At 40.1% G+C, this 17,104-nt stretch overlaps 1 protein-coding gene across 3 annotated transcripts in view; it reads right to left on the reverse strand.

The window, feature by feature from the left end:
* Positions 1 to 12,598, reverse strand: part of appl2 (adaptor protein, phosphotyrosine interaction, PH domain and leucine zipper containing 2) — a 28,154-nt gene extending 15,556 nt beyond the window's left edge. Inside the window, exons 1-11 of one of the 3 annotated variants that reach the window (XR_012399738.1) lie at positions 12,498 to 12,598; positions 10,722 to 10,820; positions 8,472 to 8,531; positions 8,287 to 8,358; positions 7,122 to 7,209; positions 5,291 to 5,332; positions 5,134 to 5,192; positions 3,975 to 4,121; positions 3,772 to 3,854; positions 2,068 to 2,220; positions 266 to 454 (exon numbers count right to left, since the gene is read on the reverse strand). Coding sequence is in view for 2 of the 3 variants with exons in the window: in NM_001128075.1 (NP_001121547.1) it covers positions 266 to 454; positions 2,068 to 2,220; positions 3,772 to 3,854; positions 3,975 to 4,121; positions 5,134 to 5,192; positions 5,291 to 5,332; positions 7,122 to 7,209; positions 8,287 to 8,358; positions 8,472 to 8,531; positions 10,722 to 10,820; positions 12,498 to 12,554 (1,049 nt within the window). In the remaining variant the exon portion in view is untranslated. 3 annotated transcript variants of the gene reach the window in all.
* Positions 12,599 to 17,104: the final 4,506 nt, after the last annotated feature.

Consider the following 17,104-nt stretch of genomic DNA (forward strand, 5'->3'; position numbering starts at 1 on the left):
ACATACTGCACAATATATTCCTTTGTGTTCAATAGAACAAAAAATCTGAAGTGTAGGATGAGTAAATGATGACAGTTTTCATCTTTGGGTGAGCTCCCTCTTTCTTTCAGCTTTTAAAACATTCTTAGCTAGATCAAACTCAATTTTTTTTAGTTTTGGGTGAACTACCCCTTTAATTTACATTGTTAAAAACTCACTGAAAGCTGGATTAAACCTTAGCACACACACACACACTACAAGCACAGGATTCAGATGATATGCATACGTTTTGCCGTTGGGTGAAGTGATCTGGAAGCAGTATCGTCGATCCTCACAATCCACGGCCATAACGGAGCTGTTGTCCAGATCCAGAACCATCCCGCCGGCCACTGCGCCCCGCGGCTGACACATCAGATTCCCACCCTGAGTGAAGAAGAAGAGCCGGTCCCACGCCGTCGTCACCAGACCTGTCTTACTGCACGACACACACAACATCCATCAGGTCTGAAGTTTTAAGGTTTACCATGGTTTGGGAAAAGGTTTTACAACTGCTAACACTGTCTGTTATACCATTCCTATATGTACAGGGTTTTTTTATGACAACATTACACTACCTGACAAAAGTCTTGTCGCCTATACAAGTTTTAGGAAAAGCAAATAATAAATTGACTTCTAGTTGATCATTTGGTATCAGAAGTGGCTTATATGAAAGGAAAAGGCCTCTAGATTACGGTTATTTTGCCAAAATAAAACATGATCATGCCTTGCTTTTTAATTATTTAATTTTGACAGTAAGGTCTGACTTTGCTGAGACAAAAAGTCACTTAACAAAAATAATGTACAGTACAGAATATAAAGTCATGCTGCAGAGGAGAAAGAATGAGTATTGTGTCTGACTCCATCATGAGCTTGGAGGACTGCATCCATACATCTCTGACATGACTCAAATCACTGATTAATAAAGTCATCTGGCAAGGAAAGCGTTCTTGCAGGACTCCCAGAGTTCATCAAGATTATTTAAATTCATCTTCAACGCCTCCTCCTTAATCGTACCCCAGACATGCTCAAACATGTATGGTGACTGGTCTGGCCAATCCTGCAGCATCTTGACCTTCTTTGCTTTTTGATGTGGAGGCTGAAGTATGAGGAGACCACATTTCAAAATGCTCATGTATGAACTATTAAGCTAAACTTTGGCTTCTAAAGTATAGATAAAATGAAATAATGTAAATAAAAATAAGTCTCCAATAGTGATGGGTCGTTCATGATTTGATCATTTTGAACGAATCTTCAATATGACTCGGGAACTACGAGTCCTCTCATGGAGTGATTCGTTCATCCGCGCATGCGCACATTTGTGCAGGTGGTAGCGTTCATTTCAAGACTTTTGAGTCGTTCATCGCAGAAAAGCAGAAGCCAATCATATGCGTTTAGAGCCGGAAAAAGAATTGAACCGTTCATCTCTCGGGTCCTCTATCGGGATCGAGTCAATCATTCCTCACGGGCCAATCATTAGAGCCGGAAAAAGAATTGAATTGAAATGTGAACTAATCATCATGGCTCCTATCGACTATCGATTGGTTAAGGTTATATGTGACTGTCAGTGTATCATGAACAAACCACTGACATTTGAAGACATGAAGAGGTGAGCTGAGCAAAGAGACAACAATACCTTCATAGCCAAAAGAGCAGGTAAACAATGTATTATTATTTTCTCCTTCTTAAAGTATTCTATTTATGACTTATTTGCTATGTGATCAACCTTTCGGGCTAGTTGTAGATGTGTTTGGAAGCAATTCGTAACATTTTAATAATATTTTGGCAAATTGAACCAAATGAACGAAATGACTCGGAAAAAGATTCGTTCATCTCGATGAACGAGACTCAAAGATCCGAGTCAGTAAAATGATCTGAACTTCCCATCACTAGTCTCCAAGCATTTTGCACTGTGATGAACACCCCAGCAAATACAATGTGAATGTTCTTAACGGTGAAATAATAAATAATGTCAATGATATCAATATTGTGCATGTGAATAATCACCACATATTAAATATCAGCATATGATGAGTGTAAAGAGAGTCGTACTTCCTGATGTTAAGGTAACCGGCTTTCTGGATGAGGGCACGGCTGACGGCGGCTTGATCGTGGTCGGGCATGTAGACGGAGTCGTCCACAGACAGCAGCTCTCTCTGAGACGAGCGCATCACCTCTGCGTCAATTTCCAACTGAGACTCGATGCTGAAGAGGAGAGAACACTATGAGCCAATCACAGCGCAGTCTGAACCAATCACAGAGCAATATGAGCCAATCACAGAGCACAAAGTGTGAGTCAATCTAATCATAAACAGAGCAGAGCTTGAGCCAATCACAGAATACAAAACAGGATATAAGCAGAGAGACAGACTGAGAGCCAATCAGAGAACAGAAGGAGTACAAAAGAAAGCGTGGGCCAATCACAGACACAGAGCAAAATGAGCCAATCATAAACAGAGCACAGAGCTTGAGCCAATCACAGACTACAAAACAGGAAATAACAGAGACACAGAGTGAGAACCAATCACAGAGCAGAATGAGCACAAAGGAAAGCGTGAGCCAATCACAGCCATGGAGCAAAATGAGCCAATCATAGACCACAAAAGAGGATATAAGCAGAGAGACAGAGCGAGAACCAATCAGGAGGAGCACAAAGGAAAGTGTGGGCCAATCACAGACAGTGAGCAAAATGAGCCAATCATAAACACAGAGCTTGAGCCAATCAGACTACATAACAGGGAATTACAGACACAGAGTGAGAACCAATCACAGAGCAGAATGAGCACTAAGGAAAGCGTGAGCCAATCACAGACATGGAGCAAAAAGAGCCAATCATAGACCACAAAAGAGGATATAAGCAGAGAGACAGAGTGAGAACCAATCACAGAACAGGAGGAGCACAAAGGAAAGTGTGAGCCAATCACAGACACCAAGCAGAATTAGCCAATCAAAAGGCAGAATGCGTTAACCATAGAGCACAAAGTACAAGTCAGCAACATGAACAGAATGAGCCAATCACAGATTGTGATCCAATCATAGACACAAACCACAAATCTTGAGCCAATCACAGAACAGAACGTGAGCCAATCACAGACAGAGCAGAAGCCAATCATCAGTACAAAGCGAGGAGCTTAAGCAAATCACAGAGAGCACACAGAGTGAACCAATCACAGAGACAGAGCAGATTGAGCCTATCCAAGCACAGCATCCAATCAAAGACGCAGAGCTGGAGCCAATCAGAAAGAAAGCACACCAAGTGAGCCAATCACAGAGCACAGAACAGGAGCCAATGGCTGCATTCCAGTCCATTTTTTTAATCCCCTTCACTCACTAACCTCCCTCAGTCTCGTTCACTCTGATATACATCACTGATTACCTTACACAAGTGTCCACTACTGGTGGAGCATCTGAATGGGTTTAAATGTAATGCCCTAAACCCTTGAGCACTGGAGAACTACACTGTTACACAACCGCAATCATGTGGGTATGTAGTAGACATATAAAGCCGACACGCTCCCTTGGTCCAATTTGAGGCTCCAATCTGACGTCTCTCATACACTTGATGAAGTAGAACACACTTTAAAATGTCAGCAGGCACTCCCCAGAGGGAACAAGTGAAGGGAAGTTGACAAGTGTGTGTGTGTAAGTGGAGTGGAACGCAGCGAGTCAAAGAACAGAGCAGAATGAGCCAATCGCAGGACAGAGCCATTCACACACACACAGACTGTAGGTCAAGTAAGAAGCAAAGTGTGGTACCTCTCATTCATGTTGGACACCGAGTTGAGAAAACTGTCCAGCTTCTTAGACACCAGCTCCATTCCCTTCTTGAAGAAATTGATCTGTGGAAATCAAAGAGGATTGATAAACGTTCATCTGGACTGCTCATAAACGAGATATAAAGTCAGATCAAACAGGATTAAACAGTCCTGATCAGACTAGTGTGTAGTTTGGAGTATGACCTGAGCGTGTGTGTATCCCAGCATGGGCTCCAGCATGGCCACTCTCTTCCTGTACTGCAGCGCATTCAGAGCACAATAATACTGCATTGCTGCCTGGTGCTGCTTCCTGCGCGAATACGCCACCTCTCGCACCACCTCCGCTTTCACCTGTCCACACACACACACACACACAGTAAATTAGTTTTAGTGAATTCTGGGGACTTTCTATTCACTTCTATTGTGTTTATACTGACCAAATGCATTTCACTTTCAGACAAACATATTTTAGTTGTTTAAATTCAAGGCTGAACACACAATGGTAAAAATGATAGATTTACCATGCTTCTGAGCATTTCAGAGACCAAGTATCCGCACAAGCATGGTAAAATGACAGACTTACTACGGTTGTGTGGAGACCAAATAATCAAAGAAGCATGGTAAAATGACAGATTTTACCATGGTTGCATGGAGACCAAATATTGAAACAAGCATGGTAAAATGACAGATTTTACCATGGTTGTATGGAGACCAAATATCCAAATGAGCATGGTAAAATGACAGATTTTACCATGGTTGTGTTGAGACCCAAAAAAATCAAAGAAGCATGGTAAAATGACAGATTTTACCATGGTTGTGTGGAGACCAAATAATCAAAGAAGCATGGTAAAATGACAGATTTTACCATGGTTGTATGGAGACCAAATATCCAAATGAGCATGGTAAAATGACAGATTTTACCATGGTTGTGTTGAGACCAAAAAAAATCAAAGAAGCATGGTAAAATGACAGATTTTACTATGATTGTGTGGAGACCAAATAATCAAAGAAGCATGGTAAAATGACAGATTTTACCATAATTGTATAGAGACCAAATATCCAAATGAGCATGGTAAAATGACAGATTTTAACACTGTTGTGTGGAGACCAAATATCTAATAAAGCATGGTAAAATGACAGATTTACCATGGTTGTGTGGAGATCAAATAATCAAACACGCACGGTAAAAATGACAAGGTAAACATTTTCCCATGCTTGTGTGGATATTTGGTCTTCAAAATGTTGCATAAATAACTAAACACACACACACACACACACACACACACACACACACACACACACATGTGCACAACACATACACAAACAGCTCAGCTCAGTTTAACAGCTCAGCATTGACATTTACCTTCTCGTTTTCTCTTTTTTTAGGCAAACGGCTGTATTTCACCATGGCGGCTTCGTGCTCTGAGGAGACCAACACAGACAGGGGAAGGATTTGTATTTGTACTAGAAATATTTTTCTGTGATCCACTTTTAATAAAATTATATTACGATCTTTATACCATCAGTGGCGATGCTGAAAATCTCCTTCAGTGTGCTGATCTCTAAAAAAACACACACACACACATCTCAGCTTCATCAACTTCTCATTGGTGAAATAAAAACACATGTAAAAAAAATAAATAAATATAAAAAAAAGAGTAGCAATATAAGTGAAAATAACTATAACTAAATAATTGGAGAGTTTTAAAGGCAAGCTACATCAGCTAGATCAAAATAATAAAAAACACTGATATATACTGGTGTTGTCATGGTTCTGGAATTTGATACCAATCGATACCGTAATTTTAAAAACGTCCATTTCCTGCTAAAATGTAAGCGCTGTTGAGCACGTTCTTAAACAGCGCTGATTTGCAACTCAACAGAAATGAAACTTTTATTGGCCGTGAAGGTCTTTAGTTTCGGCACTCACACTACAAGCGTAGTGCCCAAGTGAACCGAGCTGTGTGAGTGCTCTGAATCAGGCTCAGGCGCGGTTCAGTTGGCCAGCACTGGCCCGGTTGGAAGAGGTGTGCCAGAGCGCGGTTCACTTGGGCTTTGGCGCGGTACGCTTGTAGTGTGAGTGCAAAGTGCAAAGCCCGAAACTAAAGATGAGACGTAACTTTTAAAGGACTGTTTCATATGGATTTATTAATCATTCTTACTGTTCAGTGAACACAAACTGTTGTAGTTTATTAAAGACGCAAACCCCTCACTGCACGACAGCTGTCACCTTCAGCAGACCTCTTAATTCCTGCAGCACGAGAACGTTATGATTGTTTATGAGCGTCGAAAGTTGCTGATCTGTTCGGCGAAATATTTGACTGCGTGTCACCGCATGTCAAACGCCTAAACCGATATAACTAAATAAATGTAAACTGTGCTGAGCGAGATTGCTTTACCTTTGTTAAACTGAACAGCACATCATCGATGACATAAGCGTGCTCGGGCTCGAATGCAATGTGAGTGCGGGCCAACGGGGGAGGGGGGGCAAGCGTGCCTTGGCCCGGTTCAAAGCAACTGTACATAGTGTGAGTACGGCCTAAAGGCTGATTTATACTTCTGCGTCAAACACCGGCGTATGTTACGGCGCTGACGCATAGCCCTTCGCCGTGGCCATCGGCGTCGCTGACGTGCACCTCTCAAAAAATGTAACTACACGTCGCAACAACGCGTAGCTCAAGCTCTGTGATTGGTCGGCTTGGTAGCGCTGACGAGTTTGGGTGGGACCGAGAGCCGCGCGAATGGCGCGAGTGATTGTTTACAAGTGTGGAGTCCCGTGTAGGAGCTCCGGATGGAAAGTTTTGTTTTGTGTTTACCTCATAGTTAAAGTTGTTGCTCGTCCGCCGGTTCCTGCCTCAAAATGAGCGAGTTTGAGCCACTTGTACATCCCGGAAGTGTTCAGGAAAAGCAAAACAACAGTGAAGAAACTCGACACAGAGGAACATTTACACCTCACTGCCAACTAGCGTTTCGGAAGTGTTAATGCAGACCAACAGAGACAGCGCGCAGAAGTATAAATGCACAGCCATGCGCGTTGCATGCACGGTGGGTTACGCCAGTCTCTTGACGCAGAAGTATAAACCAGGCTTAAGACTTCTAAACACGACAGAAGTAAAAATTGCTATATGAAATAATACATAACTTATTTGCTCTGTTAAGAAAAACTTAAGGAATTTTTGAATAATAAAAACTCACAGGAGAGCTAATAATTTTGCCTTTCACTGTGAGAATTAAGCAAAAAAAAAACTAATATAAAAAATGTATGATCAGAAAATACAAACACTTCAATATTCAATGATCAAATGCAAACAATTCAAATGAATGCTGAAGGAAACCGCTATGAGACTGTACCAGTGAGGTCCTTCTCTCTGAACTGCACCATGGGAAACACCATCTTATCCGCGATCTGAGTGGACAGTTCAGAGTGCAGAGCGTTCAGCTGGAGAGAGAAACCAACAGATGTTAATTAGATACTATTAAAACATTATCATTAATGACAGTGCAGGAAACGGAGAATCACTCTGAACTGTTAATGCTTTACTTTTTAGCCTGAGTAACATGAACTAAAATTTAGCACAGTATGAGGCGTGTGGTGAAGGTCATGTGATTGGGCTGAAGGTCATCTGACCAGGTGATCTCGCCATCTTGGCAAACATCAGACCTCCTGCCTGTGAGCAGCAGCACAGAGCAGATGATCGCTACACTGATGGACACACACACACACACACACACACAGATAGACACACTCACAGACAGACACAAACACACTCACATGCATCCATGCACACAAAGTCATGCACCTACAAATGCACACAAACACACTCACGCATGCAAGCACACACTCATTCACATACCCGCACACTCACTCAAGCATGTACGCACACACACACACACACTCATATGCCTGCACGCAAAAACACACATGCCTGCCCACTCACAAACACATAGTTATGCACGCACACTCACTCACTCACACACACATAAACAAACAACAAACACACACTCATGCAGGCCCAAACAGACACAAACACACTCATGCACGCATAAAATCACAAACAGGCATACACACTCACGTGCAAGCACAAACGTACACTCATGCAAGCACACACACACTCCCTGAAGCATGCACACAGACATACGCATCCACTCACAAACACACACTCGCATTATCGCAAAAACCCAAACGCATGCACGCACACACACACACACATACACAAGCTTGCTTGCATGTACACTGACTCACACACGCATACTCTCAAAAAACACACACAAATGCCCTCACTCAAGCACACACACTCACAGACATATGCAGACACACATGCACTCACTCACTATGCACACTCACAAACACACACTCACATGCCTACATGTAAATCCATAGATGCACCTGCACAGTCTGCACACTCGCACACAGACACACACTCTCGACCTCTCACAAATGCATTCACTCGGTCACATAAACACACACAAGCACACACACACATGCACGCACGCACACACACGCTCTCTCACTCACCTCTTCCACACTCTTGGCGAACTGCTGTAAAGTGTTGATCACCTCTTCATCTCCTTTGGCCAGAGCAAAGTTCTGCACACACACACACACACACACACACACATGTACACAGAGCATCAGGTCAGACTGATGAGAAACACATCAGACATCCAGAATATCCCAGAATTCCTCATCACAGCGCTCACCTGCTTCTCGTACTCCAACAGCTGCTTCGAAAGCTGTTCGGTCGCCAGAGCCATTTCATTCTGCACAGCACATTCATTTACATATTATTATACACACACACACACACACACACACACACACACAGTTATGCTAACACAGACAACAAAATCTCAACATTTTAACTGTGGGCATCTTTGTGAGAATCTGTTATGTATATATATAAACACATACTAAATAAACTATTATTCTAGATTTGTATACTATATTCTTGTACTTGTCAAACTTAAAATATTCAGCATATATTAAGGGTCTGTATTTACATATTCAGGGTTAAATTATTATTCAAGCCGTATTTTTATGCACATTTTGTCAGTAAAGTCGTTTCTAGTTGTAACGGAGGCCAGCTAGCAAAGTGCTATGCAGGTAAACCTCACTCCTCTGACCTCTAAAGGTGACAGACGCTAGAGGGAATGGTCTTTAGCCTCCTTGTTAGAGTAATCGACTCCCATATAAAGAATCACCCGTTCGATCCCATCTCAGAACGGGTTGGGTGCAGTAGGAATGGGGGGTAACACGTGGGGGCTCGTCCGGGATGGGAGTGAGTGTAACGAAGGCCAGCTAGCAAAGTGCTATGCAGGTAAACATCACTCCTCTGGACACAAAAGGTGCTGGCCATGTTCTTTAACCTCCTTGTTAGAGCAACCGACTCCCATAATCACCGGTTCGATCCCAGTTCAGACCAGGTTGGGTGCAGTAGGACTAGTGAGTTACACATAGGGGCTCATTTGGGATGGGAGTGAGATTTAGGGGGGTGAGTAAGGGTGTCACGATCCTCCTCGATTCGATTACATTTTCGATTAAGAATAATTAATTAATTAATGACCAATTAATTATTTGTAGCCTACCGTTTAAACTACTTGACCTGCATGGTCTTTGTTTTACCCATAAACAAATCATACAGTAAATGAATAAAGGCAAGATACATACATAATTACCACCTGTCAATCACTTTTTCTGCGGGACTCGTGAATAGGCAGTGATCTGTGTCGTTATAATGGCGTCGGTAAAAAAGACGCACAGCCAACAGTATCTGAGGTGTTCGCTAAAATGACTAAGTACAAGTGAGTGAAAGATTGAAGCAGTCTACTGATCCTCTGACTGCCTGAACCCGCTGTCTCGAGCCCATGGCTGTGTGTGTGCGTCTGTGTGTGTGTGTCAGAGGAAGAGAGGAAGGAGGGCTGCTCAGAAACACTACACGCCACTGTGGATGTCAAATCGTTGTCGTTCTAAAATGCCATTTAAAAACAAAGACAGTGTAAACAGGGCCTGAGTGTGTACTTTTCGCGAGCGGATTTGCAACTGGGGCGGGCGGAGGATCGCGATGCCGGTGTTGTCTATCGGACGAACCCATACGTAATACGTACATAGCAGAGCTTGCGGAACTGTGTTTTTTTTTTGTCGACAACACGAACGTTGTCAACATAACTCACTGGAAATCCAAAATACTTCCACACCGGCGACTTCATTGAAAGAGGAGAGGGTTTAAGCTCTGTCGACGGGTCTCCTGCTTCTGCAGTTCAACAAGCACTTCAACAAGCCTGTTTTTTCCCGCTTGGCAAGCCAAGCTGACGTGACATGGTGGCGTGGCAGCATCGACGATTCTATTTTTTGATTCGATAATCGAAATTGAGCATAAATTTCGATCGATTTCGATTAAAAATCGAAATCGTGACACCACTAGGGGTGAGTGTAACGAAGGCAAGCTAGCAAAGTGCTATGCAGGTAAACCTCACTCCTCTGACCTAAAATGGTGCTCCAGCGACAGACGCTAGAGCAGTGGTGGGTGAACATTTTAGACCTGAGGGCCACATCAAGTTTTGCAAACTAAGTGAAGGGCCACATGTAAAATTCTTTTTAAAAATAACAATTATTTATAGAGGCAGTATGCATGGAATATGTAATATCGAACAGAAACATGTCACATTAACACAAAGCAGATCTTTTACAAATATTTTAAGTCAAATCAACCCCTGTGTGCCTTGGTGACATCATCAGAAGGAAACTTGATTCATAGGTGGAGTTTGCTAAATTAAACCTTTTCATTAAAACACTTTTCCTCTCATCATCTACGTTAAGCTGCTTCGACACAATCTACACTTTAAAAAGTGCATTAGAAACTAAGAGAAATTGAACTGAAATGATAAATTGTGCATGATAAAGAAGAAGTACACAACACTTCGCTGTTCAGGTCAACGTAGAAATGCGTGTACCTGTGCTCCAAACACTCTCTGCATAGACTGGAGCAGCTGGTTTGTGTAGTTTGTGAGAGTTCCTGCATCCTCCTCGAACACACTGAGCAAGGACCTCGTCTGAAACAGCAATCAATACAGAACGCATGAAACCATGTTACTAACAGCGTACTTAAAGGGAACAGTGATGAGAAAGAAAACCAGCTGTTCATGCACTCAGCCGCAGGTCATCTAAGAAGTAGATTTATTTTTTTCTTTAGTAGAAATGAAAGATTTTTAGCTGAAACTGTGATGCTTGTTGATTCACAAAGTACTGATTAATCGATCAATCATCATTTTTACAGTAAAAAAAACCATGAAAACTAACAATATAATGTCTTGTGAAGCAAAACAACATGAAATAATGTCCGCTTTCTGCTTGATTTTGTTTCAAAAGAGCTCAATGTATCACCAGAAGCCACAGGTAATCATTTTGTTTTGCCTGTATGTAGTTTTTTAGACTCTCAGAATGTTGGTAGCCATTAATTTGCATGAATAATCGAGAACTGCTAAAAGCTTTCTTTAATGCTCAACTGAAGACTCAAGGTGAGCAAATGAATAGCAAATTATTTTTTTTGCTAGCTATGAGTGTTAGCACAGGTGTGGTGTGAAGTTATTGAGGTAAAGTTGGTCTTATATTCGTACGTTCATTCATTTTAATCAATTTTTTAAGGTTTATTCCACTACTTTGTATATTTCGGTCAATAAATTGCATGTAAATATGACTTCAAAACAACATTACCTCTTTTTAATTGACTGCTAGTAATGCTGTCTCTTGATTGTCATTGGCTGCTAATGTGAGTTCACTATTTAGAATGGAGAAAGTCCAAATGTGCGACAATGAAAGCAACTTTACCCTAATAGTGAAGCATGATGGGTGCAAGCGCAGGTGTGCTCAGCACAGACTGGGTGTGTTTCTAATATGCAAACAAAGCAATTGACCAGGCGAAGACTACCTGTATGTTCACAATCTCCAGCACAGAGCATTATGGGCTGTGATGACTCAGATAAATAACTCTTGCTTATGAAGTAAATCATTAGTTCAGTCAGAATATCACAAGTATGTGGGAGAGGCTGGACTGTTTGATGAACTGCAACACCATGAACATGCAAATTAGGCCTGTTTAGATTTATTGCAGGCAAAACACATATAATGCATAAAATAATAGACGAAAGACTTTCTTAGAAACCTTTCACTGGATTTCTCATACATGTTAGACGCTAATATGACGACAATTTGTTGTTGTTTTAATATGACGTTGATGTTTCAAATAAGATACGTGCTGAAATGTATTAGTATCAGACATAAGTGGGTTTGACCACCTAAACAACACCACAGTACGCCCATACAGGCCGATTTCATTCACAACTTAACTACCAGCAACACAATTACAACTTTAAATCCAAAAAGCATAGAGCACAACGCGGTTTTTTTAGCGTCAGACGCTCGTATATTTTACACGCGTCACTAATATTTATAAACATATGACCAACATACGTGCACGCTGCGTCTCTTCTATGGCCTTTATTTGAGAAAGCAGCTCTTTAGAAATGAACCTACACATGCAGTTACGTTAACTAAACGAGCTGAGGTGATCCTTCACTTCATTTGGCTCAAACTTTTGATGTTTTATTCAGGTTAGCTTACACAGACGCGCTGCGACCAGCGACAGACACGCGTCTGCAACGCAAAACGCACAAATGCAAACAGTTTGAGTGCTAAAGCGTTGCACAGTGATCCAGCAAACAATTGTTTACCTGCGGACTGTCCTGCAGGGCCTCCTCGAGTAATAATTTGTGATGAACCGCCGGCATCTTTCGCGTTGGGGACGGTGGGAACTGAATATACAAGGCGGACTACATTTCCCAGCGTACGCCTGGACAAAGCCGATCCGGAGGTGCATTAGTGTGGCATCCTGGGAAATGTAGTGGCTTTACCCCCTGCTACAAAAATATGCATAAACGAGTATCAATAATAAACAAAATCATAAACGACGTAAAACTCGGAACATATATAACACGATATAAGATAAAGTGTTTTATTAATGTAGATGGGAAAGTTTGCTAACTTCTATCTGACAAAAAAAACATTCGCACTCTGCTAGCACATATGTAATATATAGCTATATATTACACAGACGGATACAAAGTGAACAATTGTGTTTTTTTACTGTCCACAGAGCTGTTGGATTAAAATTGGTGAATGTTTTGTTCAGGTTTTTTCTCCAGGGTTGACTGAGCGGTCTTATAAAACAGATGTATTTTAGGCATGGGACGATAACCGTGTTCAAGGTATACCGCAATTTGGAAAAGTCAAGGTTTTAAAACCGTCAAAATTTTCTTCTATTGTAAGGATTTTTTTTTAGGACAGCAGTATCTCCTGCAGAAAAGATCTCCACAGCTGCCGTTTTAAATTGTGAAAAAAAATCGGTGTTTTTGAAACAAATGAAGACAGCAGAAGTCCATAATTGATTTGAATTATTTAGCCTGACATGTTTACTGCTTTAAAATATTATTAATGTTTCTCAAATTAAAATATATTGTGCTCAAAGGGGGAAAAGGGTTTAGATTTTTACCCAGACATTAACAATAATTTATTTTACAGCAGTAATCTCAATACCGTGATATTTAAATCGAAGGTTATCATACCATCAGAATCTTATAGCGGCCCATGCCTATACTGATGTTTATCGCAAAAAAAAAAAAAAAATTAAAGAACTCTTGTGTGTGTGTGTGTGTGTGTGTGTGTTTTATGGATTTATGAGCTGGACGCGACAAAACTTTACAAGTTTATTAAAGAATTAAAAAATGAATTAATTGTATTTTTTAATATTTTTTAGTGTGACAGAATAAGTAAAAAAAAATGTGAATAAATAAAAATAATAAAAATAAGCCTCCCGACAAAAAAGAAGACAGCTAATGAATTTAAATGCACACAGATGGATTTGATCTCATCATGCTTCACTGGCTTCACATTGAAATGCAGAAAGCAGCATGGCATGACGTTTGGTTAAAAATAGAATTAGGCTCAAGTGAGAGAAAATGTGTCAAAGTGGCAACATCCAACATTGTTGTTCCTCATACTATATTAAAATAATTAAATATAGTCTCCAAGTTGATTGAATTGCCCTTTTTCATTATATTAATATTTTATTTATTAAAATGAATTATAATGCCTACCTAAGATTTCTATAAATGTTTCCCTGGACCACAAAACCGGTAAAAAAAAAAAAAAAGTTCTACACCTCCTTTACTGAATCAGTCATCTGCACGTCAATAACTGTCTTGTTTAGCTCAGCTACTAAATCTGACCTTTGAAGACTATGTCGAATAGTTCGGACTGCTGAGCGAATAACTGGTACAACCCTCCCTACTCTCCAAGAACTGTACTTATCCAGAGTGAGCAGAAGGGCAGCCAAAATCACTCTGGACCCCTCGCACCCAGCACACTTGCTCTTTGAACTGTTACCCTCTGGTCGACGCTACAGAGCACTGCGCACCAGAACAGCCCGACACAGAAAAAGTTTCTTCCCTCAGGCAATCCATCTCATGAACACTTGATGATAATAATTGTGGAACCAACATACTTGCTGTACACTTTTTTAGCCAAAAACATTTAATGAATTAAAATGATTGATTTTTCTTTTATGCCAAAAGTCATTTTAATATTAAGTAAAGACCATCTTCCATGAAGACATTCAGAAAATTTCCTTCTGTAAACAAGTCAAAACTTAATTTTTGATTAGAAGCACTGCTAAAAACTTAATTCAGAGCATTTTAAAGATTAAATATTTCGATTTTTTTAAGCATCAAATTCTAGATATTTCACAAAAATGTGTCTCTTCGTTAAATATTTTCCCTGTCCTAATGAACCAACACATCAACGAAAAGCTTATTTTTATTCAGCTTTAAGATGATGAATACTCACCATCTCATATAGCTCCAAAATATTGTTGTATATTATATTAATATATTTACTTAAATTTTTATCATATATTTTTATTGTATATTTAATTTGATATAATTCTTGCTTGTGTTTACTGTTATTTTCAAGGTATTTATATAGTATAAAAATATGCTTTGTTGCATTTCCTGCAAACTCATATTTCTGGAAGTTGCTGAGACTTTTTTTTTAGTATGTTGATTGGGTCTTTTTTTTGAGCGGAAAAGGGGCAGGATTAAACAAGATGATTAGACAGCAGTAAAGTGAGTTATTTAAAATGACTGTATAGAGAGGTCATGTTCTCTAATTTCGGTCTCACACAATCATGTGATGCATTTTTGCAGGTAAAAGTTTACCAAGCTTGATCTTTGAGAAGCAGCGACATGTGAAACTTGCACAAGCTTGAGTGTCGCATTCGCAAGCATATAAATGAAAGTCTATGGGGTGAAAAGAGCAGTGTTACCGTGATTTAAAGGATCATGCAACTCTTATTTTTATTCATTTTTGTTTTAGATTTTGTCAGATATATACGTGTAGATGTCGACAAAAACACTATTAGGACACACACGTTTACTATAAAGTGAAATTTTTTGCATTGTTTAGAGCAAATTTGATCTTCTGGTAAAAAAAAAAATGCTATGAGGTAAATGCAGTGCTTAACTTGAGCTGGATCTTGCTGCATCCTGTTTGGAAAAATGTCAGGTGCGTTTTTGTGTTCTGGTATTTAACTGATCCAGCATTAACTTGTGCGTGTGTGTGCATGCGAGAGAATGTGAATGAGCGTAAGCAAAGGCTATGTGTGCGCACACACGACGGTATCATCATGCGCAAGTTAAAGCAGAAGTCACGTTTAACTATTGGCTCTCAACAATATTTTCAGCCAATCATCTTTCTTACATCTAGGCCGCTACACCATTATTTATTTTCGCTGCTCACTGCGTACTTACACTCACCAACCAATGAGAGTGATTGTAAGTGCGCAGTGAGCAGCGAAAAATAACTAATGGTGTAGCGGCCTACCTAAATAATATTTTATCATTTCGTCAGACACGGTAACTTATATTTCCAAGAAATCATTCATTCACAAATTAAGCACAGGGTAAATGCGCACATTCTGCATGGTTTTCAGTGTTTTCTGTGCATTGATTCATGAGAATGAACTGATTTGATCCAATCACAAATCCCAGGTCACTATAGATGAATTACCATGTTTGTAAACACTCATGATGCGCGAGCAGCAAGGTGGCAGAAAAAACTGGGAGCGCTAGCATTTACAGCGAGGGAATGACATCCGATGCTGTACAGAGTTTGTTGTTGTATTAGAAATAAGTTATTTTTATTACATATTATATATATTATTTACATAACGCTTTCAGCATATTATAACAGCTTGTCACCCAGTGATAAGCACAGTGATTCGGCAAAATTATTGTTAAAGTGAGCGGCGTTCGTCTGACAATTTGCGATAGCACCCTCCCAATGGATATTGGACAAGACGAAGTGACCAAGCATCCAGCCCCTAATATACAATCTCATTGAAACTCCAAGTGTTTTAACAAGAGAGAAATTAAAGGCGTACAAGTCTTTGGATGCCAACAATGTTATTCTGTGTGGTCATGTGCAAGAAATAATATTCCATGGTCTCCAGATTCAAAATTATGTAGTGTTAAAAAACATGGTTTTGCCTAGTGGAAGACAGGAAAAAAAGACGGAGATAACGTTATACAAGGCCTGGGTTATCATCAACGAACAAAACGACTGCATTCTGACAGCGAACTGCACCTGTACGGCGGGGTATGTGAACATACACATAAAGGTAAAGTTGGTTTTATATTCGCACATTCAGACTTTCTCCTTATTAATATAATTTCATAAAAGTATTATTTGCAACCTCTAAGTAACGAAATCATATTAGCAGCCAATGACTATCAAAGAACAACATGTTCACAGTCAAATAAACAGTGTTAGTGTTGTTTTCAAGTCACACTTGCAGGTTATTTCAATAATATTCAAAGTGCCGTGGTAAACAATATAGGGAGTGTGTCACAAGTTGTCACTGAATGAATTTGTGAATATAAAACCAATTTTACCTTAATAACATTCCATTCTTAGCATTTAGTTTCCGCAGTTTAATTAACCACATGTAACTGTTTTTGCTGAAACCATTGCTGCAATCAAAAATGGGTAATGTGTATGACTCAGCATAGCGTGAACTTACCTGATATAACATGAGAACTGCAGAGTTCAGCATTTTTAATTAGGTAGTCACTTCATTCAGCTCCCTTTCAGCCAAAGACGTCTGCAGTTGGCATTAAAAGCAGTGTGGTGTACAGTAAATGTTACGTTTTCTATTTTTCAAATTTGGCATCCTACCGCACAACACAACATGTTTACAATTGCCAGCGATCTCTTTTTGCAACCG

The sequence above is a fragment of the Danio rerio genome, chromosome 25 (assembly GCF_049306965.1).
Source record: "Danio rerio strain Tuebingen ecotype United States chromosome 25, GRCz12tu, whole genome shotgun sequence".
NCBI classification, from domain to species: domain Eukaryota; kingdom Metazoa; phylum Chordata; class Actinopteri; order Cypriniformes; family Danionidae; genus Danio; species Danio rerio.